The sequence below is a fragment of the Lycium ferocissimum genome, chromosome 5, assembly GCF_029784015.1.
Source record: "Lycium ferocissimum isolate CSIRO_LF1 chromosome 5, AGI_CSIRO_Lferr_CH_V1, whole genome shotgun sequence".
Classification (NCBI taxonomy): Eukaryota; Viridiplantae; Streptophyta; class Magnoliopsida; order Solanales; family Solanaceae; genus Lycium; species Lycium ferocissimum.
Genome location: NC_081346.1, coordinates 59,056,881 through 59,072,814, shown reverse-complemented (window position 1 = coordinate 59,072,814; position 15,934 = coordinate 59,056,881). Strand labels below are relative to the sequence as shown.

The 15,934-nt window shown below is 35.5% G+C and overlaps 1 protein-coding gene and 1 long non-coding RNA gene across 2 annotated transcripts; one reads left to right on the top strand and one right to left on the bottom strand.

Moving 5' to 3' along the window:
* Positions 1-2,507: 2,507 nt before the first annotated feature.
* On the top strand, positions 2,508-3,526 carry LOC132057865 (F-box/kelch-repeat protein At3g23880-like). The gene is made up of 2 exons (XM_059450454.1): positions 2,508-2,578; positions 2,707-3,526. Exons 1-2 carry the CDS (start codon positions 2,508-2,510, stop codon positions 3,524-3,526), a joined length of 891 nt encoding a protein of 296 aa, XP_059306437.1.
* Positions 3,527-8,566: 5,040 nt separating this feature from the next.
* LOC132056968 (uncharacterized) lies at positions 8,567-15,536 on the bottom strand. Its single transcript, XR_009415048.1, has 3 exons — positions 12,846-15,536; positions 9,235-9,591; positions 8,567-9,134 (listed from the first exon to the last, which is right to left on the bottom strand). It is a non-coding gene; the product is annotated as an uncharacterized LOC132056968 (long non-coding RNA).
* Positions 15,537-15,934: the final 398 nt, after the last annotated feature.

The window sequence follows — 15,934 nt, the reverse complement described above, 5'->3', positions numbered from 1 at the left end:
AGATTACAGTTAAAAATATTTGGTTACGGTTTCCTTTCAGAAATAAAGAAATGAATCAAACAAATACTAAATGTTACCCAAAACTAACACAAAGGCTCCCAAGATTTATTTATATTTTCAAACTTTTCTTCGGCGTTGTTTTTAATTTTTTTATTTTTCAAAACCAACCACATATGCCACTTTAATTACATGCTCAGCTTTTTTACTGTTAATTCTATAATTTAAGGGAAAGGAAATAACAGAAAAACAAAAGCAGAGTGTCACTTGAGAATCAGATTGCACTATACATGTAACTAATGATTACATATCTCAAAAGGTCATTCAATTATGAGAAATTATGTAACAAAGTCATTCAACTTTATTTTGTATCAATAAAATCACTCAACTTAGAGTTATGCTCTTATAAAATCACTCAACCAAGTTTGTCATTAAAAAAATATGACATGACAAAAGAAATTTTTTACAACATGTAGACGTTGAACCCACAAAAGTGCCAATATATTTGTAGTACGAAAATCTAGACATATACTAATTAATCAAGGTTTTCTATACATCAATTGATAACTAGAAACATCAAAATCGGAGATATAAAATTAATAATTGAAATGGAGACTTGTACACAATAGTTTCCTACATAACAAGAACTGAAAATGATAGTGATAATTGTATAAAATGCCCCTTGGATCAAACTGATACTTCTAATGGTATCTATAATATTTCCTATTTCAGCAAAAAAACAAAACGAATGTTGGACTAATATCAACAACAAAATTTACACATCTCAATATTCCAGTGTGTTCGTATCTTCGTAATTTCCAGAAACATTTTCATCTCCTTATGATGGTACTGCAGACTTTTATTTCTAAATGAATTTTAGAGTAATTTTTTTTTAAAAAAAAAAGAAAAATGCCTATAAAGTAAACGCACAATTTCATGAATTCAGTGCGGAGTAGCCTAGTCTCCTTCTTTTATAGTTTCATTGAAAATATATCATAAATTACATGCATTAATTTCAGCATATCAATTAATCTCCTTAGTATAGAAATTAAACAGTTGCAATCATGGGTTATGCCTTTTGCCAATAGCTGTGTCTAATAGCTATACAAGTACATCAATCAACGACACTTCTTGGGTAGCTCTCTGAATTCATTTCAATACATAATACAACCAAAAGTCTCAACCATTCAAATGATATAGGCACCTTTTCGTTTTTTTGATAAAAAGTATTCTCAAAAACAAAATAATGGCATTAACCCTTGAGAATGTGGGGGAAGATAATTGGGGTGTGGGAGGTCAATGAGGAGATAGTCGAGATGGGGGTACTACTACACATATGTGGGAGTTACATCTAGAAGTTATAGACACCACATTTAAATAATATATTTACAACATATTTTGGTTTTTTTATTACTTTTTATTAATTTGGACTAAAATATAATTTTAAAAATTTGGGGGCTGGTTTTGAAGGTCAAATAACTAGATTTGAGTTAATTAGCACTAATCCTAATAGGGGTCCATATACCTAATTTTTAAAACTTGGGGCACAGCCTCTCAATTGAGTCTTGGTCTTGAAATTTAAGTACCGAAAACAAACATGTCGAACATGTATTCTTCCCTGACAATTATATGGAGTAGTAGATAAGAAATTCTCAATGTTTACGTTAAGAATATATTATTAAAGCCTTAATAGTACAAGTACAACGGTAACTCGAGGAATAACATTGAGCATACAATACGAGGAAAATAATGCGATTTAGTTTGTTTTCAACTGCACAAAAAGATTGATGCCAAAATCTCTACTTTGTTTAATTCTGCATTAATGCATCCCACGTTGATCTTGTGATCTGAATTGCTTGGATGATTATGTTACCCGTGTTGCGAACTAAGGGGGTTTCTTTCAGGTAGCGATAGCCTCCTTGATTGAAATTGGGCCAACGGGTATCGTTTAACGAGAATAGTACAAATCCGCTCTTTGACTTAGTTAAGGAAGAATAATTGGTTCTCTTCGTGTTTCACTGGGCACTAGAAACGTCAGGTCAATCTCCATGGTGTAGCCCTGATTCATCGTGTTGAGGAAGCCTTAATTATTAAGAATTTCTGGTCATAAGTTCATAGGATGTTGAATGCCTTGTGTACAAATTACAAGAAAAAGCTACATATCAAACGGAGTACATGTGTGAACGTGATGTCCCAACTCACAATTTAAATACTCCCTAAATCTTTAACCCCAATTTTTTCTTCTAATTAGGTTCAAGCCCAAAATAGAACAAAGTGTAAATTATAAAAAAAATAAAAATAAAAAATAGGTAAATATTCAGGGGTAAATTGCAGATTACTCTTATAAATTACTAGTAGTAGCTAGCAAAAACTTTAAAGAGGTTTCCTAGTTCAATATGGACATGGAAGCAAGCACGCTCTCGGTGCCGCCTAATTCTTGTCAAATTCTTATTTGTGTCCTACTAATAATTAGTAATAAATGCACCATACTTTTACCTAATTGATCAACAATGAATCTTCCTGAGGAAATCTTAGTGGAAATTCTCTCAAGGCTTCCGGTTAAGTGTCTCCATCGTTTCAAGTGTGTATCCAAATTGTTTCCTGTTTAATATGTGACCCCCACTTCCACAACAAACACCTCCGACATGCCCAAAGTTGTACCAATTTGGAATCTAAAAGACTGCTTGCTAATATTGATTTTGATCTCAGGGTATCTTGCTCGTTATTTTCTGCTTGTTATAACAACACAAATATCGCCTGGAGACCTAACTATGCTGCTAGCAATGATAAAATTAGGAAAAATTCCATATCGGTGGCTGTTCTTTGCTCGCATGTTAACGGTTTATTCTGCGTGTCTTTTGGACCCCCGTTAGGTTGTTTTGATTGGTTTGAGATATGTCTTTGGAACCCTACCATCAATGAGTTAAGACGACTTCCCAATTCTTCTTCACTGAGTCATGAGGAAACAGAACCCCATTATGGGTTGGGTTATGACTCAGCCAATGATGATTATGTAGTTGTGAGGCTCATCACAAATCTAAATGATATGGTTACGAAGAAAAGGTCTATCAGAGTCGAATTATACTCTTTGAAAACTGATTCTTGGATGCCTATTTATCAACCATTCCCTTACACTATGCTTCATGATCTTAGAGACACTTATTTTGACTGTCACTTTGTGAACGGTAGATTCCATTGGATGGTCCTTTGTGACAAATCCAATTATCATGATTTCTCACCAGTGATTGTGTCCCTAGACTTGTCAAACTATGAATACAAAGATATACCACAACCTAATTACACAAAGGTGCCAAATACTTTAGTAAGTTGGAAAGATGCCATTGGTATAGTTGTCCTAGATGGTCGGCTTTGTGTCTGCTGCAATTACTTTGAACGCGGTTCTTTTGATTTGTGGACAATGAAAGATTATGGGGTCCATCAATCTTGGACGATGATGCTCTCTATCCCTACTATAGATGGTATTCTGGCATCTCTTAATTTGTCATCTTGGTATTTGGTTCCATTGTAGTTGTTTGAAAATGGCGATGTTTTGCTCAAGACAGGCAAAATCAGATCAACCGGGGAGCGCAACATATTGGTCTACAAGAAACCAAGAAAGTATTCGAGCCAATTCTACTAGGAGCTAGTAATGTCTATACAGAGACCCTAATTTCGCCACATCGATATATCGGTATCGGCACCCTGCCGCTTTAAGAATCGTCAAACTTCTAATGGGATTCTCTAGGGATAGGCTTATCCAGTATGTTTCTTATTAGATCTATGCATCGAATAGGTTTATGTTAATCTTCTCCCCCTTTGTACTATTTAATTTAATGGATATCGGTATATCATCAAACGGGGCCGGCTGAAAGGGTAGGCAAGTAAGGCAATGGCCTAGGGCCCCACCTTTTTGGGGGCCCCACTTTTTTTTAATATCCTATATGTATATATTTACTACTTTAAAAAAAAAGTGTACGTTAAATTGAAAGTTTGAAGATATATTGAGAAGAAGTACAACAGTTATTTCTTCCTTTTATTATTTGTTTGTTTGGGGGAGGGGGGTCCGCATTGGGGTTTTTTTGGGGAGAGAAATGGTAACTTCTTCCCTTTTATGGAGGAGTAGTTACGTCGAGCATAATTGGGGGGAATGGGATCACTATTCTTGGTAATTTTATATTTGTAGTATCCTTATTTATTTGGGTAAGTATTATATTGTTTATATTTACCTATTTTCTTCTTCCTTTCATCATTCTTGTACTCTAATTATTATTGAAAATTCTCCGTTCTCTAAACACCTAAACATTTTGTCGCAAAACTTAAGACTTTAAAAGATCAAGATTTACTTTTTTGGCGTCTTCTTCAAATTATCAAGCATTGCAACAAGCAATCATTATATTGAAGCAGTGCAACACTACTTCAATATCATTATATCAACTTATCAAATTCTTGAACCAGGTTTTATTGTTCTAACTTTATCTTATATTTCCTTGAAAATTTGTCATTTTGACATTCTTATTAAATATTTTTGTTGTAGTTATTATTAGAACTTATTCAATTTAAATATGTCAACTAGAAAATATGAATCCGGTTATGCAAAAAGAGAGATTGAATGGATTAGCTATATTATTAATTGAAAAAGAATTGTTAGAATAAATAGATTATAAAACAATAATTAATGAGTTTGCATCTAAAAAAGCTAAAAAAGTAGAGTTTAAATAAAAATATATATGACGATCTTTCTTTATTTTTTTTTAAAGAAAATTAGGACCTCTCTATGAAGTTTGGCCTGAGGCCCCCAATCTTGTTGAGACGGCATCAAAAGCACAAGGGATTGGCTTTTATTTATGTGAAAATTATTTAGTTTTTTTCATGTTGCAAGCAGAATGGTTTCATTTATATATCTGTTTTGCAAGAATAACATGTTTATTATTGTTGGTGCTATAATAGATGATCGAATTGACTAAATACTGCCAGTAATTCAAGAGCAAAAGTGTAATTTGCTTGTATTTATGTAGACAACTAGATCTTAAAATTGACAAAAAAGAAGCCATTAATAGTTGTAATTTAATCTGCCATTAATAGGTGGAACTAATAATTTGGAAAATAAAGGCACGCAACCTACTACACCCTGTAAATTTACAGCTATAATATAAAATCATTTACAAAGTCCCCATTCTAGATGATAGAACTTTTTTTCTAAGTCTAGTTTAAGAGAGGATCTCATGAACGATAATAGCATTGTCAGCTGCTCTTAGATGGTATTGCATAGTCCTATGGGCCTATATTAAGCGATAGTGGTGGAATTCTTCACTTTAGTGATAAGACAAAGGTATGTTAATGTGTTGAGATCATATTGTCAATAACGGAAGGGCCAATGGGACACGAATATTTTTAGTAAAAGAAAGGATGTAAACCGTCTGAACTTGGCGCTTTGTATGGTTTAAAAGAGTTTAAAGCTGCAATAAATTTCAGCATTTGTTAAGGATTTAGTCAATATTAAAAGATCCTGAACATCAATGGTCATGTTAATCTGAGTTGGCGTAGACCAGCAAGTATGAGAATTTTCAGTGGTATAAAGATTTGTGTAGTACTGGAGAATGGTATCATGTATACTATGCTGATCAAGACACCAATTTCCTACCAAATATTTTAGCTAAAAATATATGATTCTTTCTACGACGCTGGGTGGTTGAAAGATGAAAGAAACTACTAGTAATTTTTGTTTTAAGGCGCCAGAATTCCTCCTCTACTTAGAAGATCATTATATTCAGTAGCCATTATTTTTATTATAATAATCAATAATTATTTTGCTCTATCAAATTAAGAAGTTTAATTAAATTAATCGATTATCAGTTTATTTTGATTTTATTTTAATTAGTTGACATCGAAAAGAGTGTTTTCAGTTAAATCTTTGGCTACTTTTAAAACTCAATTTGGCTATGCTTTAAACATTTTAGTTATATTTTAAACGCCAAGAGGGAATTCGCACGATTGTCCCTATCTTGGGGTGGTCTTTAATTTTTGCTTCTCAAATTGCTGGTCTTCAATTTTTGCCCTTTGGCACTTTAAGTAATAAAAAAGTAGCCAAAAATATCCCTGACATCGAAAAATAAAAATAAAAAATCGGATCTATAACCTAATTTCGCAAGGCAAGGTTTCAGAGAAACTATGCCTATTCGGGCAAAGTTACATAAAAATGATGTATTGTCAGGCATAGTTTCTATGTAACTCTGCCCGAATAGGCTTAGTTTCTACTTATGCTGGATAACTTAATTTCTACGTAATCTACGGACAACATGCTTCTATAACTTTGCCCGAATAGGCATAGTTTCTATGAAACCTTGCCTTGCGAAATTGTTTTTTTTTTTTTTTTTTTTGCCCTGCTGGGGTTCGAACCTAGAATCTCTAGTTTTGTAGACTAGCAAATAAGGGTACTTTGGCCCACAAATTTTCATTAAAAGAGAAGCAAGGCAAAATTAAAGACCATTGATTTGAGGGACAAAAATTAAAGACCAGTCCATATAAAGGACAATCCGCACAAAAATAAGGGATTATTTTATTTCAATTTTAGCCACATTCTTAAAATCAACTCATCTCTTTCAAATTGGGCCAGTTACCCGAAAATCTCATTTATTTTCGTCCAAGGCCCATTCTGCTCCTCTGACCCGGCCCATGCTTTGATTAAATGAGGAGATCCCTCATTTCACACAAGGGAACAGCTAAGGGCAGAAATCCTAGTAGCCCTCGCTTCCCTCCTCTCTCTCGCGTCACTCTTTGCCAGAAGTGGCAAAATCTCAGGCGCATGGCACCTTTCCAGTTGTTGCTCGCCCATTTACAAGAGCAATCAATGCTCTCTCATCTCTCTCCGTCCTAAAATGCACGGTAGTGTAAAAATAAGTTACAATGTCAAACAAATTCATATTAATTTAACAATTACAAATTGAAGCTTCGATGTACTTTGCTAGTATAGAAATTTTGTTTTCTCTTCAATGGCATTTCGAGGACATTGGCTTGAGACACTTCTTGTTCAATCAGAAACTTACATATTTATACAAAACTCCCAAAAAGTAGAAGGCTGGTATTAGTAACATGTCCACTACTATATAACCTATCTATGAGAATTTTTTCAAAAGTACTTCCAAGCGTTCTAATTATGAAAAAGTACATATTGGATCAGAAAAGAGAGAAAACTTTCCTCGGTGTTTACAAAGATCTAAAGAATACATAACGTGTGTTTTCTAGATACACTTTAAACACTTACCATGGTCAATCAACATGTAATTTTTACCTCATCTTGTCTTTCAACTATGGAAAATATAATCTGATGTAAGTACCGAGCGTGAGTAAATTCTTGCTGAAATTACTCAGGGAACTTTAATTACCTTAACGGTAAAGAAAGAAGTTCTTGTTTGGCAAAAAATTTCTTAGGGAACTTTAATTACCTTAACGGTAAAGGAAGAAATTTCTTGTTTGGTGCTATTTTGCATTTGGAGGTGGATGTTAATTAGCATGTATAAGGAGACTGACCTTAACTCCTGTAAGGACCATTTGTCTAAGTTCAGACTTGACTTTCTCATTACAATACTACCAAGTCCTATCGATTTTAACTTTCATACACCGAGGTCATTTAAAGATAATTACAAATTAATGTTCATTAAAAGTGGAATTAGTAACGTGAAATATATGACAGGTTAACTCTGCCACAAGTTAGAATTATTGATAGAGTTTAAAAAAATCACGGTATTTATGTTAACAAGTTAAATTCACTCACGTCACCTATAAAACCGAAGGATAAACACATACAAAAGGAGTAAAGTATTTAAGATTCCACAGAGACTTTTAAGACTTTTCTGGATTTCCTCTAATTCTTGGCCACAGTTTGCTTCGAGAAGCCTTAGATTACACTTTAAAATGTTTGGTTACGGTTTGTAATGGTTCGCATTTCGCGGGCAGGATTAGCGCTCGGAAAGCTACTAAGAACTTGTTGTTTCTCTTTCGGACTTGTTTTGACAAAGAGTCGTCACCTAATTTTTAGAAAATTAGGAAAACCAGTTTCGAAGGGTTTATTCAAATACAGTGAAAAAAGCCTTCGTAGTCCAAAGTTCTAGGTAAGAGTTCTGGTGATCCCCTAGGAAAGGTGTTAGGCACCCTAGTATTAAAGATCCTTACTATGCGGTTGACCTTCGAATTCCAATGTGTGGTTATCTGCATAAACTGCTTAGTTAGTATTCAATCTCCCACGTTTTTATAAAAGACTGTCATTATTTGCATATTTTGGTTTTAGAAAAAAGAACTGAATATATTCCCCTTATATATGGATATTTTAGGTTCGGATTTATAATATCCGGATAAGAATAGTCTCCTTTTATATACAGGGATGGTATATTTTTTGTAAAGTGTAAAATGTTTTGGTTTTTTAAAGAATGGGTAAGAATATATGTGTCCATGTTTTAACCATACACCTCGTTTTGGGTCAACCCATATAGTACTTTCGAACATCTTATCTCTGACTTGCGTTTTACGAACATAATTACACTTATTTAGATAAACCGAGTTTGTAAAAATGACTTGATTTTATTTCGGTGAGTCCGTATATATACAATCGGTTCCTCGATCCTAAGTCGGGTTTAGGCCCAAAAATCACTCTTTTTCTAAATCAGGTGGGCTTTGTTTATCTCTGCCCTTTTTTTTGTTATCTGCTTAATTTTTGAAGTTGAATGGGCCTTTAGGCCTTAAAACATCAAGTTTATAGATGGGCTTGACCCAAAAAAAAAAAAAACATTTCATTCTTATTTGATTTTTCTATTAAGAAATCAATTTCTTTTTCTACTTTCCAAAAATGAAAAAAAATTGTTTAGGGAAAAGAAAACTGATCCGGTCCGTGTTAGTTAGAAGCCGTTTATTATTTGAAAACCTTTTTGCATCTATTTTGAACTTGTATTGAAGAATTGTTTCATCTTGTTATTCCTTTTGGTTTTGAAAATAGTTATACTAAATTCGGGTTTTGGAAATCATTTGGGGGGCCTAAAGTCGACTAAACGGCATAAGTACTGTAGTCCTAAGATGGCTAGTTCATAATCAAAAGGATTCCAATAATAATGTGAGCATTCTTTTACAAATACAAATACCATACCACACTTAACAAAAAATAAATAAATAAATGCAAGAGGAGGGATAGACTAGGGGTGTACCAAACCCCTAGTTAACCATTTTCACCCATGGTTGGGCCTTCGGCACGCCTATGTCATTTTCTTCCCTTTCTTTCCATCAGACTTGATTCTATTCATGAAAGAATTGACTTGTTAGGCCTTGGCCCAACAGGTTTGGCTTCAACCGGACCCAAGTGCCCATGCAGCAGAGGAGGAAGGAGAAAACAAAAGACCCCGGTTAGATTCGATTGACTGATCTTATCACACACATGTATAATCACACATATATAAAGGAAAGCATACATATATATACACGTTATGCCAAATCATACATCCCACAATTGTGGTTAAAAGGAAAAATTTACCCGGACCATATCCCATTTCCTTTGCTTCATATTTCTAATTAGGCCTGATCCATAATCTTTTCTTAAGGTTCTGAAATGGGCTAAGCTGTTACACCGCGAAAAAAATTTCGTTCATGCACAGTGAATAGACTAACGAAGGGCATGAAGTATGCGATGTTTCGATAAGTAAGAAATAGCATTTGATGATCCTAATTGAGATTTCGAAGGCATTCGAGGTAATAGAAGAAAGTTTGCCAAGAAAGGCAAGGCATACGTTATGTATCGGAAAGGATTTACGAGTAACAAGGTAATGATGATTTAATGATGCTTTAAAGAAGAGTTATAATGACCCTTAGATTGGTGTTGAGGTGTTAAACAAGTGTTAAGAAGGTTCCATAAGGATTGGAGATCAAACGAGTCGACGAGAACGAACTTCGGAAAGCTGGGCATTATACGGCCAAACATACTAGCCGTATAAAACATACGGACCGTACGTCCAACCGTATGTTCTGCCCAGAATAAGGGCCTCTACTGGAACCATTATACGGTCACACATACGTACCGTATAAATTGTACGGACCGTATGTGTGTCCGTATAAATGTGTCGGGACAGATTTAAATGTTGATATAAGGGACCCAAGTTCATTTATTTTCATTTCATTTTTCACTCCACAACTCAAGAATTCTCTAGAACTTTCTCCACTCTTCATCCACAAGAATCCAAAGGAAATTTATGATCAACTTCATCAAACCAACAAAATCAAGAGTGTGAAACCCATTAAAGTTCATCTAAGTCAAGAAATCCCATTGGAAGTGAATTAGGGTTTTGGTGCAAGAAGAGTATTTCCACTCAAGGCTTATTCCTACATTATCTAAGGTAAGTTTTATGGTATTTTCATGTTGTTTAAGGTATTGAGAAGTTGAAACACTTGGATTGTAGAAGAGTATAGAAAATGGGTCATAAATGTGGGAATAGTGTCATTGTTGAGTAGTAGTTTGGATTGAATCATGAATATGGATATGTTGTGATTGTAAGTAGGTTATGAATGATATTTAGAACATGGAATAAGTATTATATGTGAAAGAACGCGATAGTGAACTATGATCATGATTATGGAGAATTGAAATGAATTTGTGAAATGTGGATAATGTAAATGAATGATGATCGTTGCTTATGATATTATGTTTATTGTTATGGATGGTTGGGAGTTGATATGGAATATGGAGGAAAGTTGTATAAACAAAGGAAATGCTGCCCAATTTTCTCTAGCTTTAGTAAGCACGTTCTTATAATTGATTAGCTAATGTTGATGCGAATTCTCTTGAAGGTAGAAACGTGAGCGTTGAAGAAGAGCAATCAAGCGATAGAGTTGTTAAACGAAAAAGGTATGTAAGGCTAGTCCTTTCTTTCTAAGGCATGACTCTATGGTAAGAATCTTCCTATCTTTCTATGACTTCTCTACATATATGTATATACCGGAAATGATGAGTCTACGTTATAAAGAGCTCTCATGAGATAAAGTTAAGAGATATGTTATGAATATGACGATGAGCCCAAGTCTAGAGACCCTAAAGCTCATGATAGGATGTTTCTACAAAGCTAATGACCTTCATACGATTCCTTGATATTATTCATTGTTGCTAGACCCACCTTATGATGTTAGTCCCTTCCTTTTCAGCATGATTTTCCCTCCTTCTCCATGAATTTTCCTACATTCCGGAAACTAAGAGTCTATGTTCACGAATAGCCATATGAGATAAAGATAAGAGATATATTATGAGCACGATAATAGTGACGATGAGTCTATGACTATAAGGAGCTACATATGTATAAGATAAAGAAAAGAGGTAAGACACGAGTATGATAATTGATGATGATGAGTTAAGTCTAAAGAATCCTAAAGTGAGATATGATGCCCATGAAGTTAACGATTCTAAGTATAGTTCCATTGATGCTTTTTCTTGGGTATACTCACCTTAAAACGTTAACCCCTTCAAGGTGAGATATGATGATTATGATTACTCCATAATGTAATCGGGGGTCCACGACCTTATGTCACCCCGACATAGCTACAGTTGCCTTCAAGTTCTAATGTATGTTTTTGTGATAAATGAATAATGATGCCAAATTATAATAAAGTCATGATATGCCTATGAGATGAATGATAATGATAAGTCTATGATATGTACGATGATATAATTCCACCGCGCCTAAATGGTCGACATGTCACCGCGAAGCGCGGCCGTTGTGATTCCACCGCGCCTAGAAGGGGACACGATCACCACTAGTGGGCGGCATATGATGGTTACCCGGACGAGGGTTAACGATGATGATGTATGAATGATATGATGATGTATACGCTATGGTAACTCATATGATATGCTTATGTATGATATATGTATGTATGCATAGCATCGAGCCCGGGAGGGCCAAGTACGGATAGCATCGAGTCCCAAAAGGGCCGAGTATGGATAGCATCGAGTCCCGAAAGGGCCGAGTACGGATAGCATCGAGTCCTGGAAGGGCCGAGTACGGATAGCATCGAGTCCCGGAAGGGCTGAGTACGGATAGCATCGAGTCCCGAAAGGGCCGAGTACGGATAGCATCGAGTCCCAGAAGGGCCGAGTACGGATATCATCGAGCCCGGAAGGGCCGAGTACGGATATCATCGAGTCCCGGGAGGGCCGAGTACGGATGATACCGAGCCTATATGGCGGGGTACGTGGCTGTACTGCTTTGTAAGTTATTGTATATGTAAGCATGTGGATGTACAAATGTATCTCTAGGAGATAAAGGGGTAAGTACGTATGTCGAACGTTTAAAAAGGTATTAGGAGAAATGAACGGTTCTTTTTACCTTATACTATTCCTCATACTCTTATTATGTTATTATCCACGCCTTACATACTTAGTACAATGTTCGTACTGACGTCCGTTTTCTTTGGACGCTGTGTTCATGCCCATAGGTAAACAGGGAGGAGATCCAGGCTTGTAGGAGCTGTTAGCAGGCCTTAAGAGCACTCCATTATTCCGGAGGTGCCATTGCTTATTGTTTTGTGTATATGTATTTTGGGCACGACGGGGTCCTGTGCCGTCCCTATATCTAGTGTTCCAGTAGAGGCTCGTAGATACGTATGTGTGGGTAGAATGGTCTCACAGTTTCTCATCATATGTATATATTATTTTGATAGCCGAAAGGGCTTATGTATATAAAGGTAAATATGTTTTAAATAAAAATAGTTTTTCTATGATTATGAATGATAAGAAATATGAATAAAGGCAAGATAAGTAATAGAATGAGTGGGGCTCGGTGGTTAGCCCCGGGTACCCGTCATGGCCCTAGTCGGGTCGTGACATAAGCCCAATTGCCTGTTGAGTTAAATTGGCCCAGGACTAAGGCCCAAGGCACTTTGTATATTCACAAAACGCAACTGTCCGCCTCTAATATTCTAATGGTGTGTCTATAGTATGTATATGTTAATTGTATATCCTATGTATACTTCTTCCTTCCTCAATGACTTAGTATGCTTCTTGTGTCTAATCTAGCTTTAAACATGCCTTGAACTAAGAGTCCTACAAACAGTCTGAACAACTATCTCAAATTTTACAAGTAATGATATTCATCCCACACGAAGGCAAATTCAGGTTCAAGCTAGTTGATCCAACACTAGGCAGATGGGCTACTCACACAGGTTCAGCAAGTCCTTAAGCATTAACAGATAGCACATCAGCACACAGAGAAATTTAATTTGGCATATTGACTATTTCATAATGAGAATAGCGATGCCATGTCCCTATTAGGAATCAAACTCAAAGAAGAAACAAAGAGGTCATGGAGAAGAGTTTGCCATGTTAACGGCAACAAGAAGCCAAGTATAAAACCTATGATTTGAAAAAGGAGACACAACACAAGGCAGAACAGTGTTCAAATAAGCTTTAGATACTCAAGGTAGCATAAGAATTATCTTCAAGTCCCAGTCAAATTGGTGGAAGCAAATGCAAAGGTATACAGGCTACATATGTACCAAGCCTCAGGTGAAATGAGAAGGAGGAAAGAGACAACCTTAACATCTAGTTTCAGCAAAAATTTGAGAAAGAGAGATAGCACAAGATGCACATAGATCAACTAACTTAGATTTAGTGTTTTTTTTTTTTTTTTAAACAGAAAGGGCTACTGTTCAGGTTTTAACTTAGTCAATTCCTTTCTGTTTTCTAAGAATTAGTGTTCTTAAGTTGATAGTCTATTTCTCTAACTATGCTAGCCATTCTTGATCACTTGACAGGTTCATTCTCTTGCAATCTTTGGATTTAATGATAAAAAATAGAGGACCAAATAGCATGTAGTCAGAAAACACATATCCCATAGACCTAAGGGCATGCCATGGCACCTCTTATTTAGGGGGAAAGATACTATGAATCAAGTTATACCTGGTTCTTATCAATCCCCCATTCTAAGGTCCCTTTAAAAGGCTTCCCTAGGTCATGTGAATCAGAGTTCACATATACACACATTATGGCTTTCTCCCTTTGTCATTTAACCAAGTCAGGCACCAACAACACATACAACTATCATTTTACAGGTTAATTTAACTTAGAGGACTGATTATGACAAGACTCTGACCCTGTTCTCTACTTTTGGTTTGAAACAAACATGGTGTTCTAAAAGACCTTCCCCAGATAATGTTAAGTTTTTTTCTTAACCAACATATAGCCCTTATGAGTCCCATAGCCATGGGAATGAGGTATAGGAGGAAAATAGAACCTCAGGGTCCTAAAAGAGAAGCAGGACAAGGTGAAGAGTCACTTCCCCAAGCCTTTCCTGAATCTTACTTCCAGTAAAAAGAGAGCAAAGGTTCCATTGGTTATCACTTTCAACTCATGCCTAAGCTCACCTTTTACTCTCCTGAGGCACCCTCAACCCGTTCACCATACTCTCATGCCTTAGTGACAACCACTAAAGACTCTGTAGTTAAGCTTAACTTAACACATATCCTTAAATTGAACCCTAGTTAAACACCTAGTTAATACTGACCTAAATGAGCTATTCCTGTTGAATAGGCCCAGGATCTTAATCAATGAAGCTATTTTGAATCCCTCTCATCAGGACAAGAGATAAAGAACAATGAGCAGACCATACAGACATCCAGATTAAGATATAACAAGTATATCCGTTCTAAATATATAATCATTTTCACCGTTTTAAGCATACAATATCATTTTCTTATTAATACCAGCTTTCAGAATAACTGTGATTAGTTTGTGCCAAAACTATCAGTTTGAATAACCTTAGTCAAAAGAAAGAGACAAAATCATACACATGGATGGGAAAAAGGATAGTGCATAAAGGGGTCAGAGGGTTTCCTACTTATCTATTCTTTTCTTTTCCTCGTGTTTCAGATTTCAAATTACTTACAAGAGGGCAAATGTCTAGCTTTTAGGGATTACACAGAATTAATTTCACACACCATCTAGTTCAAATAGTCCTGAGTGATAAACAAGACAGGTGAAGTGTTTCCTAACTCTTCTAGTTCTTCTTTCCAGGTTATTTAGACCAGATTTTACAACATAAGTGCAGAGGTTTACCTTCAGCCACTGATTCATATCATTATCAAGGACTTCTGCCTATATCACATTCTTTTACTTAAGTTTATGACATCAAACCATTCCACAATCATATCTAGGTCATTTCAAGCACACACTTAGAAAAAGAAGACTTCAGTCATACTTAGACAGATTTAAACTAAGCCAAACATAGTTAAATCTACCTGAATTTTTACAAGTGTTTCAAAAAAAAAAAAAAATAGGTTTTGAACTTCATTCAAATGCACTTGCATTGACCAAACCCTTTTGGGCATATCCAATCATATTATTAAGCACAACTAAAAAAACACACAATCACATAAAGGTTTCCAGATATTAACAAGTATTCAAATTATCTTTTAGGGGATGTCATGCAAGTCTTATTTGAATAGGTAGAATGACAACCAAGGAATTTCCTAAGGTCCTATGGTCAGCCAAGGATGAAACCACATATACAGCATATTAGCTTGCTAGAACCCCTCCCCCCCTCCCCCCCCCCCCCCAACTTCTTTTTTTCCCGTTCTAAAATGATCTATGTACAACAGGACATGGTAAGGTCAAATAAGGCATCTTGACAATCTCAGAGACAAGACACCCTATTAATTTAGGCTTAATTATCCAAGATAAGAACCACTTTGCCTTTCCATTCTTAACTCACAGGGTCCCACTGGGACACTTTACTTGTTTCATTCCCAGAGAGCCTAAGCAGACTTATGCACAAGTCCAGCCTATTCAGACTCCCTCAGATGCTTGGATCATGTTTTACAATACTCAGTTAGGCTTGTACACATCTAAAAGTAGTCAAACCTCATTTAAATACCTTCTAATACCTTGATCACATTTAAAGACCTATATGAGCATGTT

Coding starts and splice junctions, on each gene's coding strand:
- LOC132057865 (XM_059450454.1), top strand. CDS start 2,508: ATGAATCTTCCTGAGGAAATCTTAGTGGAAATTCTCTCAAGGCTTCCG. Junction 2,579..2,706: donor AAGTGTCTCCATCGTTTCAA/GTGTGTATCCAA, acceptor TTTTGATCTCAG/GGTATCTTGCTCGTTATTTT.